The sequence below is a fragment of the Chlamydotis macqueenii genome, chromosome 2 (genome assembly GCF_036417535.1).
Source record: "Chlamydotis macqueenii isolate bChlMac1 chromosome 2, bChlMac1.mat, whole genome shotgun sequence".
Classification (NCBI taxonomy): Eukaryota; Metazoa; Chordata; class Aves; order Otidiformes; family Otididae; genus Chlamydotis; species Chlamydotis macqueenii.
In genome coordinates, this window is record NC_141557.1 from 43,878,550 (window position 1) to 43,896,420 (window position 17,871).

General features: G+C 39.9%; 1 protein-coding gene and 1 long non-coding RNA gene across 4 annotated transcripts in view; one reads left to right on the forward strand and one right to left on the reverse strand.

Annotated features, from left to right (window-relative positions):
• The window catches only part of GPD1L (glycerol-3-phosphate dehydrogenase 1 like), a 28,587-nt gene extending 16,772 nt beyond the window's left edge, over window positions 1-11,815 (forward strand). Inside the window, exons 6-8 of one of the 2 annotated variants that reach the window (XM_086742750.1) lie at window positions 3,915-4,148; window positions 5,373-5,479; window positions 8,817-11,815. In XM_086742750.1, coding sequence (XP_086598876.1) covers window positions 3,915-4,148; window positions 5,373-5,479; window positions 8,817-8,913 — 438 coding nt within the window. In that variant the 3' untranslated portion in view covers window positions 8,914-11,815. Of the gene's footprint in view, window positions 1-3,914; window positions 4,248-5,372; window positions 5,480-8,816 lie in introns of those variants that run through there. The other variant, XR_015257913.1, reaches the window with a different exon arrangement.
• LOC147601637 (uncharacterized) overlaps window positions 1-17,871 on the reverse strand; it is a 29,838-nt gene that overhangs the window by 2,884 nt on the left and 9,083 nt on the right. Inside the window, exon 2 of one of the 2 annotated variants that reach the window (XR_015257915.1) lies at window positions 625-748. The exons of the other annotated variant lie outside the window; for it this stretch is intronic. This is a non-coding gene — a long non-coding RNA (uncharacterized LOC147601637). The remainder of the gene's footprint in view (window positions 1-624; window positions 749-17,871) is intronic. 2 annotated transcript variants of the gene reach the window in all.

Consider the following 17,871-nt stretch of genomic DNA (forward strand, 5'->3'; position numbering starts at 1 on the left):
AGATGATGAAGGGGCCTTCCTAGAAAGTGCTTAAAGGTTATGACACCACTGTAAAAGTGGTAAGAGTATATATGCAGCTATGCATATATATGGATGTCCTCCTGGATGCTGATGGATGTGATACTGCAGAGTAGCACAGACCTAAATTTACTGTCTCTGAGGTGTCCTTAGAGTCTTTAGTGCCTGTGCCAGTATATGGTGTTACAATCAAACAGCACAGACGTGAGGCAAGACAGCTGGTGCGTAAACCTAGCAGCATACTTGAGAGGCAATAGAAACATTGGTAGCTGCGTTCTTGGGTGTAAACTGTACTGGAATCACTTACCCAGTGCAGTGGTGACAGGAGTGAGTGTAAGGTAAGGGGAAGTGAGAATCTAATATCTGGATATGGCAAAATGGCCATGCTCCAGCTGCCTAATGTATTTGCTCAGGGATCTGGAGAGTTAAACTCCCTCAAGTGTTAGCAGCCAAGGACCAAGACAGAGGTGACAGTTACTGTAGGAAGGAGAAGAAGCAGCAGCTGTAGTTGCCTTTCAGGTTGCTTCGGACACATCTCTAAACCTTATGGCTCCAGCTTAGCCTTGAGCAAAGAAGTAAGAAGTACAACAATAATTTGTTTTTTACCAGGTTATGTACTCCAGCATTATTACTTATAACGGTGGTCCTGCAGCACCAGCGGGTTTACCACAGTTACTGTTGGATAGTCAGTCTAGGTACTGTAGAAGTTGACTGTGGTAATTACTCTTTCCTGAGATTAAGTGGAAATGAAATCCATTATTTACATTCAAGTTTGCCAGGAGCAAGCAAGCAACTTATGTTTGACCTCTATGACAGCCCTGCTGATACTGTCTTTGATTTGTTGAGTCTTCATTTGACCTCTCTCAGCCATGATGTGAAGCAAGGAGCTTCTCCAAGTTCATGTGTAAGTAAGAGGGAAAGAAGGCTGCACTGAGCTGTGACACTGCCTCAGGGAAGGCTGGATGTCCCAGGTGAATTAACATTTCTGCTTCTAATGATTTTCTAATGATCCATTTAAATATGGAGAGGTAATGGTTGCCTCAGAAATGGCCTCTGAAGCTGTCTTCATGAGCACTCCACAGACCTACTGAGTAGGACCATAAATTGGATGTTTCTGAGCACTGAGTGTTTAAGAGATCAATCTGTCAGCAAAGTCTATGGACTTGTTAACCTTGGTTCCTTGGTCATCTATTGGCCTTGCATTTGTGACCTCTGGCGTGTTTGCAGTAGATCATGTGCGAGTAAAAGACACTTTTTCTCATTTGGACTGACACATACAGTGAGCTCTGCCTGGCATCAACCTTGATTTTCTGGAGTAAAGCTTCACTATAAATAACTGAGTCCAGTCCTTGCCTATGTTCTAGAATAACTAGGACAAGGACTAATGCCAGCTTCTGGATACCAGACTGGATAAAGACTCACCTGTTAGTGCTAAGTATTTTAGTAGCTTAAAACTATATGCAACATAAAAACACCGTGTGCGTCTTGCTTACAGGATGCATGCTTTAATATAAAAAGCTGTTACTATTGAGGTGGGAGAAATGAGTTTGCTCAAGCGTGAAGTAGTTTTGAGAGCTCTGAATCCCTCAGGCCAAGAGGAACACTGTGTTGCAGTCATTTTGGGGTGGTTGTGACAGTATTTTTGAACCTTTGGAAAAACAGGTTTGTCTGTAGGCTAAAGTTGTCCTTGCTTATTGGGCCCTCAGACCCCCGTGTTGTGAATGCAAATACAGTCAGACTTTGAGCTCGCAGAAATGTGAGCTCTCTCCTCTTGCACAAATGCATACCCATTGCCTTTGCAGGAACTCTATAACTCCAGGTGTAGGCTTTGGCAGAGGCAGCGTTCAGGATCAGCCATATCAGATAGAAAGATGTTTTGGCCAGATAGATACACAATTCTCCCCTCGCCCCAGTCTGCTTCTCAGAGGATCGCTATAGTGCTAGTGCCATTAGGCTCCTCTGTGTTAATTTGTGTTTTGTTTATGCATCTTCCTGAAACAAACTTGACTTAGTGCCTGCGCTCAGACATTACAAGTACCAAGCTGCCTGTTTTGGACAGAAAGATGACTCAGTCTCAAGTTTTGCTAGGTTTTTTTTTTCTGTTGTTATGTTGTTTTTAAAAGAACTGGCTCGTCTTTCAGTAAGGTGTAACTTTCAATGTGGTGTAATTCAGTTCTCTACAGTATATTAGACACAAGAGAGATTCTTCAGTGGTTTAAATGAAACAAGATGGTAGAGCTTGTAAATTCATAAATGTGGTCTGAGAGTTACGTAGACCAGGCTATAACAGTCTCCTAGGTGTCAGTGGGTGTTCTAGAGCATAATCAGTTGTCTTGTTTCCTCATTACTTGCAAACTATGTGTAGGAACATACAATGGGGATATTGTACAAACAAGGAGCTTAGTGTTTCAGAGTTAGACTCACAACTTCCCTTCTTCCCTACCCCATTTCCTCTGAAGTAATTAGTCTTAGTATGACTTGCTTAAAACAATATTTCTATTGCTCCAAAGACAAACATTGCAAAAGATAGAAGCAGACAACAAAATACCATAGGCCAAGTCATACTATAAATTACGATCAAGTAGGCTGCTTCAAAAGGAAAGGAAAGTCAAAGCATGCAAAGTTGGAGGGAAGGGAAAGCTTTAGTATTGGAGTGTTCAAGAAGTATGTGGAAAAAGCCAAAAAATGTTTTTGTTTTTAGCTGGTGTAAAATCTACTTAAATGAGTTATCCTGTTTGAAAACTTCTTACATACCGGTTTGACTTCCTCTTGCTTTGCCACCAAATGAACAAATATTGGAGGTTGCTCGGAGAGAGGTGGCTGATGAAAACATACCTTGACTGAATCGTTACAGCCAAGATTTAAGCCAAGATGATCTAAAGTAACAGCTTTGAAAGTCTGATTTTTTTTTTGCTGCTTCAGGTCTGATATTGAGATATCTGTCTGCAATTTTTAAGGTCACCTTTAGACCTCAGCTAGCTGCTCAATAAGCAATGACTCATCTTCTGACCTTGTTTGACTGAGAGTCACCTAGCCACAGTTGGCCACACAGCACTGCAGCTGCCTGCAGTTTTTGGTTATTACAGTCCAAAAAACAAAGCAAAATCAGCTGTTAATCAGCTTGTTGCTTTCATTAGCAACTTCTGACTGTTGCTGCTTCTTCAGTAACCGTTAAAGTTGTTCACGAATTATTAAATTAAAATTGTTTAAATTGTTCACAAATGATTGTTCACAAAGAAACAGTGCATTCTTTGTAGAAGGCTGTCACCGGGTGGGGGGGCAGGGATGGAACATTTCTTGCTTAGGAAAGGTCTACCTGTGTCATGAAGCTTCTGGAAACCCTTGATTAACTATTAGTGTAATGGGAACTCTGCACACGTAAAAGAGCTGAGTATTATTAGCTTGGCTGAATTTGGTCCCTTAGCATATCAGCATGGAAATCAATGAATGTTTCTTAGATTCAGTATTACTTTAATCATAAAGAAAATATGGATAAAAGGGCCATTGGATTTTAGTCTAGCTTTACCCCTACCTCCAGGCAGGAGCGTCTCAATCTAGGTAAAACCTTGTTTGGGTGTAGTGTAACCTGTTTGTTCTTGAAGATAGTCAAGAACAAACAACTCTAGGGCAACTTGTTCCAGGCCTTTAACTATGCTTTTATCCTTGGAAATACTTAGTAATGTAAGACATGTCATCTTTTTAAAGGTTATACCATAAACCCCAAACAAAAAAAAAATACTCCACAAAAGAAAAAAAAACTAAAACAACAACCTAGTCTTGCATTAAGAAAGTATTTGTAGTTGTTAAGGACATCTGCACTCTGTCTGTTGGTGTCTTCCATGATTCTGTAAGCAATAATTGACTCATTTCCCATTTGTTTTTTCTCTTCTCATTAGAATATAGTGGCAGTAGGAGCTGGGTTCTGTGATGGCCTTTGCTGCGGTGACAATACCAAAGCTGCTGTTATTCGCCTTGGCCTAATGGAGATGATTGCCTTTGCCAGAGTTTTTTGCAAAGGACAGGTGTCTACTGCCACTTTCCTGGAGAGCTGTGGAGTTGCTGATCTCATCACAACATGTTATGGTGGCCGGAATCGACGTGTAGCAGAAGCATTCGTTAAAACTGGAAAGGTACCTTATTCACTGGGTGAAATCCATTGTTGCAAGTACTAGCAGTCCTGGTTTGCTGGAGTAGTGGTACAGTTACTTGAGACATGCTAGCTGTACTGAGTGAGTACTCTTCTCTTTCCTCTTATTTTTGAGTGTGTTACAAGGCTAGAATGAGTGTAAAGCTGTTAAAAAGAGGGGATGATTGAAAAAATTAAAAGCTGGAAAGATAAGGTGTTGGGAGATGCAGACTTAAGAAGGAGAGTTTTTACAAACAAGAATATAGGAGGATATTAATAAAATCATAGAAAGATTTAGGTTGGAAGGGAACTTTTAATGGCCATCTAGTCCAACCCTCCTGCAAGGAGCAGGGACATCTTCAACCAGATCAGGTTGCTCAGACCCCTGTCCAACCTGACTTTGAATGTTTCCTGGAATGGGGCATCCACCACCTCTCTGGGCAACCTGCGCCAGTGTTCCACCACCCTCGTTGTAAAAAATTTCTTCTTTATATCTAGTCTAAATCTACCTTTTTTTGGTTTAAAACCATTACCCCTTGTCCTATCACAACAGGTCCTGCAAAAAGTTTCTTCCTGTCTTTCTTATTAGCTCCCTTTAGGTACTGGAAGGCTACTATAAGGTCTCCTCAGAGCCTTGTCTTCTCCAGGCTGAACACCCCCAACTCTCTTAGCCTGTCCTTATAGGAGAGGTGCTCCAAGCCTCTGATCACGTTTGTGGCCCTCCTCTGGACTCTCTCCAACAGGTCCATGTCCTTCTTATGTTGAGGGCTCCCGAGTTGGACGCAGTACTCCAGGTGGGGTCTCACGAGAGCAGAGTAGAGAGCAGAATCATCTCCCTTGACCTGCTGACCACACTTCTTTTGATGTAGCCCAGGATGTGGTTGACCTTCCTGGCTGCAAGCCACATTGTTGGCTCATGTCCAGCTTTTCATCCACCAGTACCCCCAAGTCCTTCTCCTCAGAGCTGCTCTCAATCCCTTCATCCCTCAGCCTGTATTGATACCAGTGGTTTCCCCAACCCAGATGCAAGACCTTGCACTTGGATATTATATATGACCTTACATATTATATGCTTACTCAAGTATGCTTTTGAGAAGGAAGAACCCTCAGTAACATGTGGGTTTGGTTTTGTGGGTTTTTTTTTTTTCCATCCATGTGATGTTGTCAGGCTTATGAAAACTTTATCATACCTCTCCTTTTCTTCCTTATTTCCCCCTCCTCTGTTTAGTCTATTGAAGAATTGGAGCAAGAAATGTTGAATGGTCAGAAACTGCAAGGACCACAGACTTCTGCAGAAGTGTATCGCATCCTCAAGCAGAAAGGAATGCTGGAAAAGTAAGAAGAGATAAAACAAGTTCCACATAACCCTCTTTTATCTCCATAACTCTTTTTGCATTTTTAGTTTTGATATCTTCATGAAGGTAATAGCCAAAAAGAAGATCACTGTAATAAAAGTAGCTTAATCCCCAGTTAAAAATCAGAGAGAAGTGAATAAAACCTCAAAATAATATTGCTGTAGAGCTAGTAATGTAACATTAAATTTGCGAATGCCGTTCTGTTTACAGAATGTATTATTGCCTCCTGCTATCATAGAAAAGCATAGCAAAGTGTGTTTTAACTTGTGAAAAGAATAAAATACATGAAAATACAAGCTGAGTTTCTTAAAGAGACTTGTGAAGAGACTGTACAGCTCATTTCATAGTAGTAAATTTGTTGCTTATCTTCAGGGAGAGGATCTTTGTTATTAAGGATCTGTATAGCTGATCAGCTGAGCAGAGTGTCTGCTTCTATCCACCAGGATTCTAGCTTAGATACCACAGTTCCCTTTCTTAATGTGACTTCCAGTTTGCTGTAGGATAAAACCTGCCATCTGCTTGTGTAGGTCAGGGTTTTTTTTTTGTGGTATGAAAGGAAGCACATTGTACTGGCTTGTTCATTTGTATTCGAGTCAGAACATGTATGATTCGTAAAGCCACACACACAGTTGTCTCCTTATGAGATTAAGGGATGCGTTATCTCTCTCTGTTCCTATTTGTAGAGGAGGCAAAATTGGAAAATAAGTGACTGCCAGTCAGAAGACCAAGCCTTGTTACTTTTTTTCTAAAGCAGTTTTTAAAGTCTAGTTTTAAAACTAGACTGGATCAGCTGCATTAAGTTGCTTATTTTTAACATTATCTTTGGGAGTAAGGCACCTAAGTCTGTCTCTGCAGTGTACAGTAATTAAGCTAACTGCAGAACAAAATCTAATTAAAATGTTGGCTTCAGTCTTTGCTGTTTATGATTCCCTAAATGAGACAGGATGCTGTGTTTGGAGAGTTTTTTTGTTTGATTTGGTTTGGGTTTTTTTCCCTGTTCTGTCTTAAAACAAATAGAGTGCATTATAGAAGACTTTGGATTGTGTTTATAATGAAAGATATGAAAACAGAGAGTTACTAATTTCTGTTTGGTATACCAACATATATGTGTCAGTTCTTCATAAAAGGTCTCATTCAAGAAGATTTTTGAAACCAACTTTCAAAGTGTTTTTCAAAAATTCTCTTGCTACTGCTTTGAAACACAAAACACAGTAAAACAGCTGTGGTTTCAAAGTGAACAGGTAAGAGTCTAGTAAGAGTTTCATACTCTAATCCTACAAAAAGAGTCCCAAGGCTATGCAGAAATAGGCAAAAGTCAAAGTTTAGTAGAAGAACCTTGGTAGCAGGGTTGATGCCTATTGATATTTACAGTGCAATTTGTTTTTTCATTTCAGCAATTGTAGAACTAGCCCTCTTAATGTGCTCAGACATGAGATGCATTTGGTATTTGCTGGCCATGAGCCTGCAGTCAGCCCTGATTCTGCTTTCCCCGTGTGAAGTGTACTAGACCTGGGCACAGCAGAGTAATGTTCTCTGTGATAAACAGCAAGACTTGCGTATCAAGATGTGGTTTGTAGTAGTGGTACTTCTTCACTGAGAAGTAATTGCCAGCACTGTATCTAAAGCTGTGTGAAACTTGCTTTTGATTCAGAAGGTTCATGTATTTTGTGGCCACCTCTAGTAAAATCTCACACAGGCATAACAAATTTTATTTTAGTGCCTACATTTAAGTTGTTACGGTAGAAGCCAGGCCCCTCCAGCCCCAATATATTATACAAAATGAGTGAGGCATGTTACACATGGTTACTTATTAAATCTTAGAATCATAGAATACTTAGAGTTGGAAATATTTTTTTCTGCATATTTCCTAGTAAGGGTTTTGCAACCTAAACAGTGTAGCATTTGGTTCCACTGATGAAATAAAAACAAAAATCAAGTCAGTTGAATTGACCTGAGATAGTTTTTGATATTGCTGCTATTTTTGTCTTATTCTCCACAAAAATAAAGAAAAAGAAAGGACATGCATTCATAGCAGGACATTAAAATGTTTCAGATAATTCAAAATGTGGCATTTCATTTTTGAGCACTTGTAATAAAAGCCATAGAAACAATGGACTAAATTCACGAGCGTGTCCATGTGCTTTTTTCCCCTAGTATTGCGTTCAGCCAAGTACAAATCTTGAATCTGCCCCGAGAAAGCAGTAGTGACCATGCTGTTAACAGTACTTGGGAATGGCTTCTCTTGTGACCTCTGGCTCACTTTGAGGAGTTTGGTTCAGAGCTGTGTGGTGATACCAGGGTTGCCTCAGTATAACACATGCTAGCAGAGTGTGTGGGCAAGCATATATGGTGCTCAGTACTGGTTGGGGGTTCTGCTCAATGCTTCATTTGTACATTACAGATAAAGCTTTAGAAGGACTGATGGGACCGCTTTACTGAGGAGAAGGTCCTAGTCCGGATGTATTCTGAATCACCGAGAAATTAACTATTTCACCATCTCAAATGCTCCCTATTTTTAATTTCAGTCAAAATAACCTAGTGTGTTTGGACAAAAATTATCAATATAAAAGGCCACACTGAAGTGGCATATTTATTCTGGTGAATTAATTCTGGATAATTAATGCCTGAAATTCACCAGGCTCTGTATGAAAATGGGACTTGTCTGGCTGCCACTGTCCAGGATGGACAGAAAGCAAATAAAAATTTCTGTAAAGCATCTTGGCTGTAACAAGCCTTCAGATTGTGAGAGAAGCCTGAATAATCTGAGGCTTGTTGGCAATGTGGCCAATTTAAAAAAGCAAAAAAGAAGAGATAGAATTTAGTGTTTCAAAATCCACGTTTAATTTTGGACTCTTATTAAAAACTTGACCTTCAATTTCTTCTTGCGTCTCTTTGTGTCATATTCTGCAATTGTATTAGCAAATTATTGCTCAGACATAATGCATAACTGATGTGCCAGTCATCCTTTTTAACTATAGATGAGTACTGCTATAAGAATGTCAAGGAAAGATGCAAGTGTATTTTATTTTTTAATTTTTTAGATCACTTAATGGTTGTGCTATACATAATGAATGTTGCAGGCTCCATTATAGCTAGCTAGGCTTCTGAGAGTGACTCATTGTAGAGATTCATGTAGGTTCTGTATTTATCCAGCACTTTTCAGCCCGACGTTAGCACTTGACAAATACTAAAAGAAATTGATTTTTCAGGTCTCTCTCTTCCTCTCCTTCTCCTCACCTCATTTTATTTCTTCCATTTAAGAACATGTTACAGTATAAACTTATGCTGCGTTTGCTTTCCCCACCCTGTTTCCTCAGGTTTCCACTATTCACTGCTGTGTATCAAATCTGCTATGAAGGGAAGCCTGTCAGAGAGATGATATCCTGCCTTCAAAGTCATCCAGAGCACATATAAAATCAATCAGACCATCGTACCGATGCAGCTTTCTGCCTTCCAAATTTATTTCTGGGTTCAAGTGGATGTACCATTAAGCTTCGTTCAAAGCTGCTCACTAGGCAACAGTAACAACGTGAATGTCTCTGAATGGGTATTGTTTTTTGTTTTACAGCCTAGTTTGGCATAGCATGCAGTGTTGGCTTGGTGATTGTCGTTTTACTGGCTAAAATACAAATGTTTTCAGATGCACAATGCAAAAGTTGCACTACATATCTAGTGCATATACACAAGTGTACTTTGTGTGCGTTCCTACACCATGAAACACAATGTTTTATTGTCTTTTATTAAGGCCTAGTCCAAAATCCACTGGACACCATGGGAAGAATCCCACTGGTTTTGATGGAGACTTTTGATGGTAACCTTGAAATATTAGGAGTCTTTCTATTAGAACTTGGTTTTATTCTACATACACATTGAAATTTTAACATTTTGCATGTTTATGATTATATTAATTTAATTTAATGAATGCAAAACAAATGGTAGCAGTTATTCGGGGGCTACAGGGATATTTTCATGAACTCTGGTGAAGAACATCTTAATTTTTGAAAGTCTTTTAAACTATCAGCCTATTTTGAAACCAATTTCTAAGTGAATTTAAGGTTTTTAATTACAGTTTTAAAGGGAATATGCTAGAGGGGGATTATTACCTCCCCTTCTGTTTTTAATCCTTGTATTTTTGTATTTCTCCGTTTCTCCCTTGCTGTTCCCAGGAGTCAGGGTCTTCTAGAATCCCGTTCCCCCAAACAAGTGGGAGATGTTGACCTGGGGATTCTGAACCCTGGAGCCTAGGGTTCATTTTAGTGGTGTACCTGTGGTCGTTCTTCACTGGTATTGTTTGGTGGGTGGGGAAGGATACTCTTGGGTATCCACTGCTCAAAATTGTCATGCTGTGTTTCTAGCTTAACCATCAGCTACAAAGTGTTGCACTCCACACAACACTCCAAGGAATGTTTGAGGAATTCCCTGCTAGATCATGCTTGTGTTGCCAGAAGGGTTATGCGCCAGTACGCTGACTGCATTTATTTCAGTGCCTGCCAGTGACTGACATGTCAACTGGACTGTAGTCCTGAACCAGCCTCCTCAGAAATGATGAATACTGAAGTTACTGTTTCATTGGACAAAACTTTAATGGGTGCTGGATTAAGTCCTTTATGACCAATTTCCCAGAAAGCTTCTCAAAGGCACTCATCTCTTTAATTCCGCAGATATCTCAATGAGGTTTTTTCAGGCACCTTTGCTTTATCAGGGAAGTTAATTTTATTTATTACTGGAAAATGTGTGATTTTTGGGGAGTTTCGGGGTGGAGTTGGCTTGATTGGGGTTTTTTTTTGTTGTTTTTTTTTTTTTAAGAAGGTCAATGCAAGAGAAGATAGATAATGAAATGTGTCTTGCTTTTCTTGTATACTGAACTGTAACTCTTTTTGTGAAATATATGCTAGGTACATAAAGAGTGGACTCATTCTTTCAGCTGGGAGACAAGGGTTAGCACTGAGATATACAGAGCTCAATAAGAATGCCCATGCGTTCTAAATATCCACTCCAAACCTCTGAGCAGGATCAGAACTGCTGTTCACTGTTCTCGGTGATGTGTTTAGACCAGAAATTGTGAGCACAAACCCATCCTGAATCTTTAAGTTGTCATTCAAAACTTGCTAAAACAAAGAGGATGCCTGGGAATAATTGTTGTACTTCCTTAAATAGCCTGCATTACTGTGAAATAGGTGAGCATTGGGGCACCTTTGTATAACCAGGAAGATGCTTCAGCTCAGGGGTACCATTTCTTGTCCTCCTATAATGTTTTGCATTAGTTTTTGGAAGATCTCGTGAATGTCATCAGATATTCAGGGATGTGAAAAGTTATTTTGCCTTATATCTGATTTAGTGCTAAATATAACAGATGGCCAGAAGTTAAGTAACATCAGATATTTGTGACAATTGAGGAAATCACTGGTAGAGATGACTTGGAGTAAGCACTCTGCTCAGACAATTGAAAGGATATGTTACAATCAAAGCGCTGTTACGCTAACGCACACATGGAGCATACACTCCTCATTACTGCATAACTTCCAGTGTGTCTGCTTATGCTTTGTGTTGTTTTTTTTAAATGCCAAGCTGATTGGCTTTGCCTTTGTATGTGTATATATACATATATATAAACTTTTTTTTTACATGCAGTATGTAGAACAGTAGCATTTTGTACTATACATAAAGGGCTATATGAGCTAAATGTGGTAAATTAATATATATTTTAAGATTATTTGTTTATTATTTCAATTCTCCTCCTACCACTGAAACATCAAAATCTTAATTGTTCTTGTCTTGTACAGAAGCCTATTCTAAGACAAATCCACAGGAAAGGTTTTTATGGAATTCTTTCCTCCAGTCTGTAATGATATTTCTGTTCTTTTCAGACAAAAAAAAAAAGTGAGGTTTCGGTAACTAAAATAATTTATTTAAATTTCTATGGATATTTCACCCTTTGTATTTGCTTTTCACTGCTTGAGAAGATTCAGCTTGGCACTAGGTATCTTTCTCCCACTAATATTTACTGCTCATTAAAAGATTGTGATGCGATACTGGAACTGAATTATTAGAATCCTGTTCTATAAACACTCTGTTTTGCCTAGTACTGGGAAAGTATTACTGAAAACATTAACCCTTGTGTAATATTTTTGCATACAAGGTCGTAAATTTGTAACTAATTCTTGATTTATGAACATTAATTACTAAGGAAGTCATTATCTTCTAATGATACATACTCATCTTGCCCTAGACATGTGTACTGATTTTTTTTTAAGGATTGTGAATGTATACCCATTTGAAGAGTTAGTACAAATAAACACTTTTGTCTTGGGAATCACTTTGGTTTCTGTTGTCTCATTTTACACGGCTTGCGATTAATATTTTATTCGCTTGATGGAATGTGGGTTTTTATGGATATGGTATGTAATGATAGCAGATACGAGATTGCTGTGCAAGAACTTAAATTTTGAAAAGAGCTATTTGACATCCAGATGTCAGCGTTTTCATTTCTGTCCATTACTGAAACAATTATGGTGTCCTTGACCTCTGGAATAGGTTCTTGTCTTCAGTTTCTTGAGTTGCTGTGTGAGCCACTGGAGGGCACTGGTGGGTAAGTGACCGATTCCACTTGCTCCGCAGTTACTTTTCTTCCCATTTATTTCTGAATCTCCTTAGGTTCCTGGATGACCGCAGCTGTCTTACACTATGTTCTTTGTATTTGGAGATGGTTATAGTTCAGCACCAGATGCACGTGTCGTAGACCTACTGGAAGTGAGAGAACGAGCTTGCTATAAAACACCCAAATCTTACTCCTTCTGCCCAAGGCCCTCTCTTGCCTCCTGTACAGGGCAACAGCCACTACCTCTGCTCTTGGATCTCTGTGAGATCTTTCAGCATCACTTGGGATCCTGTGATGTGCATCCACCAATGCTTGTTTCTGTTGCATCTTGAAGTTGCAAGAGCCTGGAAAATGATGAGAGCACACTGTGCTCAGTTTGGTCAGTTTTTACGTCAGCTAAAGGGGTGGGAGGTGTCACAAGTGTCTAACCAGGGAAAAGAAGGTCTACTACTTAGTTGTGGGGCACCATACTGTAAAAGAAGTATGGGGGTTTTTTGAGGAACAGAATAATGCACTGTCTACCTGAAAGCCTCAAAGCGTTTCAAAAAATGAGAGCGATGTCCTAATTCCTCATTTACAGACAGGGATACTGAGACAGGTCAAGGTGGTCAGACAGGTCACAGCAAACCTGTGACTCAATGCATTTTATTCTTAATTTTAAGCCAGAGTTTCAGCCATTAGGTCATCTCTCATTTTACTTTAACCTCAAAATTGTATTTATTTTAAGGGTGCATGAAATCAGTTAGTAGAATAAATATGTAGGTATCTAAAATCTACCATTCAAAGGGCCTTTAACTCTAGTAGGTCTGACTCAATAGGAAAGTAAAAACCATCACAAAAGAATTAGGATAGATACATTTCTTTCATACAAGTATCATTTTCGGAAGGGGCGGTGCTTTCTCACTGAATCAGTGCTTACAGGCTGGGTGTCTGATTGTCTGACTGCATTAACACCCAGGCTGGCCCTGAAATGCAGGAAACACAGCAGAGAAGCAGCCAGTTTCCAGTGGCCTGTGCTGGTGCCTCTCCAGAATGCTCCCACCTTGGACTTCATTGTAAGGCTGGAGTTGTATGAATGAAGTACATAGATATCACCAGGGCTGAAATAAAATGTTGTAGTGAAGCACGTAACACTTCGTATTATTAGAAAGTGTAAAACTATTTCTCTTCTGCTTGTCTGCTGGCTGCACAGAGTTTTCTCCTGTGATTTGGCAGGAGCTGATAAAAATCTGAGTGCTAAAAGGTAACACTTCCATTTTGAATAATGCATGAGAAGAGTATCTGCCTTCAATCCCAGCGTCTGCAAAGGAGAGGTATCTGGCACTCAGATTATATGAAACCTAGTTCTCTTGTCAGTCTGTTCTAACCTGATTTCAGCTTCCTGCCAATGTGCTTTGGGTAGGGACTTTCAAATACCCTCGATCTATCAGTCTAGTCCCGCTCTTACTGGAAGCAACGGCAGAACTGGATTTTAAGAGGAGAACAGCAGGGTGGCGCCCAGCAGAATGGCATGTCTGTCCAAGTTCCCCATATCTAAATTGGATTTACCTATTTATTTACCTACAGTATCTGAGAGTGATGCTCAGGCTTTTAGTGAGGCCACCAGGAGGACAGGTCTTCAGCTGCCTTGGCACCCGCTGTGTCCACCCACTCATTTAAAGCTGCTTGGTTGTGAAGCGAGTGTATAGATCTCTTCCAGACCATCCTGTGGTGTCTGGGGTGGCAGTAAGTCAGCCTGGGTTAGTTGAAAACATTGCTTCTGTTTTAGGGGAACAGTATCAAGTCGGTGCCATCAGTCAATGAAGCTCTGAAATGCCACATTTGAGAAAAATAGTGCATATTCCATGTTTAGGTGGAAATAATAATGGCATTAATTGAACTAGTTTGCCCTTTCTTTCTCCAAATCCGGGTTTCTTAAAAAACCCATTTTAAAAATTGCAAACTATCGCATCACATTCTTGTCATAGAAACATACTTCAGCTCTCAGTGCCATAGATTCTTTCTGAATAGTTTTTGTCTTAAGGACTTAATGAATATCTTTCAGTTTGGTGATTACTAAGCACAGGCATGTGGTGAGCTCAAAAAGTACAGCCTTGGGGATTTTTAGTTTGCTTTTCTTGCTTTTTGGAGGCTGGAGAGAACTGGAAAGCAAGCCAAATCTGTTAGCAAGCACTGGCTGGGTTCCTAGTCCATGTAAATAGTAGACATTTATGAAGCATTAGCCAGAATTTAAAATGCAAACTTCAAACCCAAGTACTTGCATCACAGCTGCTCAGTAACTGTAAGCCTTTTTCTTTTTAACATCTTATTCTTTACCTACTTCCTATATTGTTGCATTGAGATAAACCAACATGTATTGTGATACGTTATTTTGGAGGCTCTCAAAATACTCACTTGAAAGCATTTTAGCGAAGGGAGCTCCAAGCAAGCTGCTCTGTATTGTCATAGCTGAGCAGAGCCAGCTTTGGCTGTGCCGGTGCTTTGGATTAAAGCCCAGTTTTTGTACAAGTGTTTTTAGTGGGGTATTTAAACCCAGTTTAGGGATTCTTCTAATTTCCTCTTACTGTGCAGAGTTGTATTTGAATGTGACAGAGATGCTTTGGGGTTGTTTGCTTGTTTGTTTTTTTTTAACGTAGACTTCAGAGGTAGCATTTTCTCCAAGCTTCAAGTTAGGTGGTAATTGCAGTAGCACTCAGCCATGCCATTCTTCTCTTATCTGTGTTGAGTCTTATCCTCTGGTTTACTTCATCTGCATTTTTTCAGGCTGTGGGCTACTACAGAGAAGCAATACCTTTCGTTACCCCCAGAGATTCAGCCAGCGCGGCAAAAAAAGATCAGCATGCTGCCATCTGCATTTAGCCTCTTGTCTGATGTTTGTTGCCCAGTAGAGAGGTTAAGTGTGGGTAAGATCTTCCAAACTTTTATACTGTTGGTTTTAATACCTCTGCCATTTACACCTTTATTCATATATTCACTGTTCTAAAACAGCAGAAGCTGAAGTTTTTTTCTTAGGGATATTCCCTGGTGCAGTTGCTCAGGCTGCTTTAAGTCTGTAGAATATGTGATCACACCAAAATCTTGATAGCTAGCAACGGTCGTCTTCACCCAGCCAGAGTGCTTAAACTTTGTAATAAAAGCTGCTTAATTTGATTCTGGTGTATTCCTACTCTAGGGCCATAATATCCTACACTTATGTTTACTTAGTTACCGTACTGACTCAAGATTTTTCTCAAGAAATTTTGTCTTCAAATTATTCACTGCTATAAATTATTTGCAAGTACATCCTAAAACTTGTAATTAATCTGCATATAGCCATTATGCAGAGGAATGTGCAGTTACCTAGTATGGCAATTTCTAAGTGTGGCTTTTCTTCCACAATACAGCATGGCTGGCTTGACAGTGCTGGGCACTGTAGAGCAGCAGAAGTGCTTTCTAGCAGGGACAACTGGCTTCCTGAAAGCAATCAGATCAGAGTCTGAAATGAGAGATGAGAATGGAATGGTGTTGGACTGCCTGCCCTACAGGCAAATTGTTTCAAGCGTAGCTTGTATGTACAACGTGTGGAAGAGAAGGGGAACAGAATTCAGAATGTTGAGAAATTCCAAAATTGAGAATTCAGAATTAGAGAATAAGGAGCAAGACCAAGTGAAAGTTTTAACCAGTGCAAGAGCTGGTAATCCAAGAACATGTGGTAATTAATATAGAGGAGGCGCGAAGATAAAGCTGTTGAGAGTTGATACGAGCCCCTTTTGGCCTGTCACTCGGTACCAGGCATGGCTTCACGGTAACAGCTTAGTGCAGCAATGATCTCTTCAAAGCTAATCCTGGGAAATGTCTCCTTAGAGAACTTAGCAGTTGCTGAAGTGCAAGAGAGATTTCACAAGCACACTTGGTGTTATCAAAATGCGCTGAGATATAACAATTGCTGTTGAAGTTCCCCCTCCCCTCCATGTATCGTTCTCCAAGCAAGAGATGGAAAACTCTTGAGACAAGAAAAATATGCTGTTCATGCACTCTAGACAGGTTATACAGAGGAAAAATGCACTGTTCTCACTTTGTAGTGGGATCATGAGAGTTCAGAAAAATGCACTGATAATCACCAGAAAGGCTGGCAAGAGGTGGTCAGACAAATAACCGCAACCTCCTTGGGGTTAAGACCCCCGTTCTTTCTTGCCCAAGCTGCATTTAAAAAGTGTGAAATAATCAGAAATGTTGGCTACCTCTTCATCCATTTGTGGTTTTTCTCAGAGCTAAACTAAGCAGGATTAGTTCCAAGTATTGAGAGATAGGCCCTCAAAGCAAAGCTCCTCAAAATGTTCCTCTTGAAATTCGGAGGGAATTTTCTTCCTTCTCTCTTGCAATTGCAGATGCAGAGCTAGAAGTGGGAGCCCTAAAAATAGCAAGGTACCTGTAACTCTGCCTATTAAGGGTTTTTTTTTTTTTATGTGATCTTAACAACCTAATAATTATAATGCTATCAGCAGCTGTGGCCTGGTCTTACCAGAGGTTGAGGTTAAATTATAGAAATTGAGAGAGAAGCCTCAGGGACCCTCCTGATGCATTTTTATCCATCTAAAATAGGTCCTGACCCACAAGTGAGCTGGAAATCTTGCTGGTTCCTTCCACCTGAGAAGTTGTGTGTTGTGTACAAGCTCTCCACAAGCACAAAGCCAGCATCACTGGCTTTCTTGTTGCTACTGTAATCAGTCCTAAAGTGAAGAGCAGGGGACCTGGTTACATGATTTGTGAATTATCAAATATTAGTGATGGGGACATGAGAAGCATTTCTGTGAATGATCGCGTTTAGACAGAATCTGTCATGTCAGCACATGGGCTGAGTCAGGGGAGCATCCAAGGCGTGGTAAGCAGATAATGGGAGGTTTAAACATCTCTGATTTTTCTTATTGTTGGGACAGTAATTAGGCCTAGACTGGATGGACACATGGATTTTAAGGAAACAGAGAGGAAAGGTCTGGTATGGGAAAATTTAAGAAGCACAGCTCCAGATACCTTGTTTTAATTACTGAGTTGGACTAGACTGATTTAAAACTCATCATGTTGTAACAACTGGCAACTCTGCACCAGCTAATCAGGCCTTGGATGGATGAGTGCCTCTTGAGTGCATCACTAAAAATGACAATGTGGTTTATTGTCGCAGAAGCTCTAGGGTAAATAAGCCGGGAACCTAAACTATTCAAGGCAGCCTGCTTGAGTCAGGATGAAAGCATTTCAGCTGGGTGGCTGCGAGGAAGTTCCTGGGATTGCTGACTGAACGTGTCCTGAAGAACAGGTGACTTCATTCTCCGGGACTGCTTGCTCTGTGTGTTAAATTCATGTTTTAAAAAAGGAGATGAATGCACATGAACAGACAACATCTGAAAAGGGAAAATGCTTCATTTTCAAGTTTGCTTCCAGTTCTGAAGTATTAGTGTTAACAGACAATTTATCTCTATTCAATGCTGTTTTCTTGGGCTTACACAAGCCTCTAAGTTTCTATACCCAGTCACAAGTCTTTGCATAGCTAGATAGAGTTTTGGAAAGATTATTTTGCTTTCAAAAACATTATCTGGCTTGAGATTATTACTAAAATATATTGAAATCCAGTAGGCAGATCTCCAGAAAGAGCCGATCTTCATACACATTTTAATATGGATTTGGAGTGTCTGAGGTTCATGGTATTTTGGGTTGGCAATTTTTTAATTCTCTGTACTGTCTATAAGCAAACACAGTCTAGTGCATCTGCTTTAGTCCACTATTGTTGACTGATTATGTCA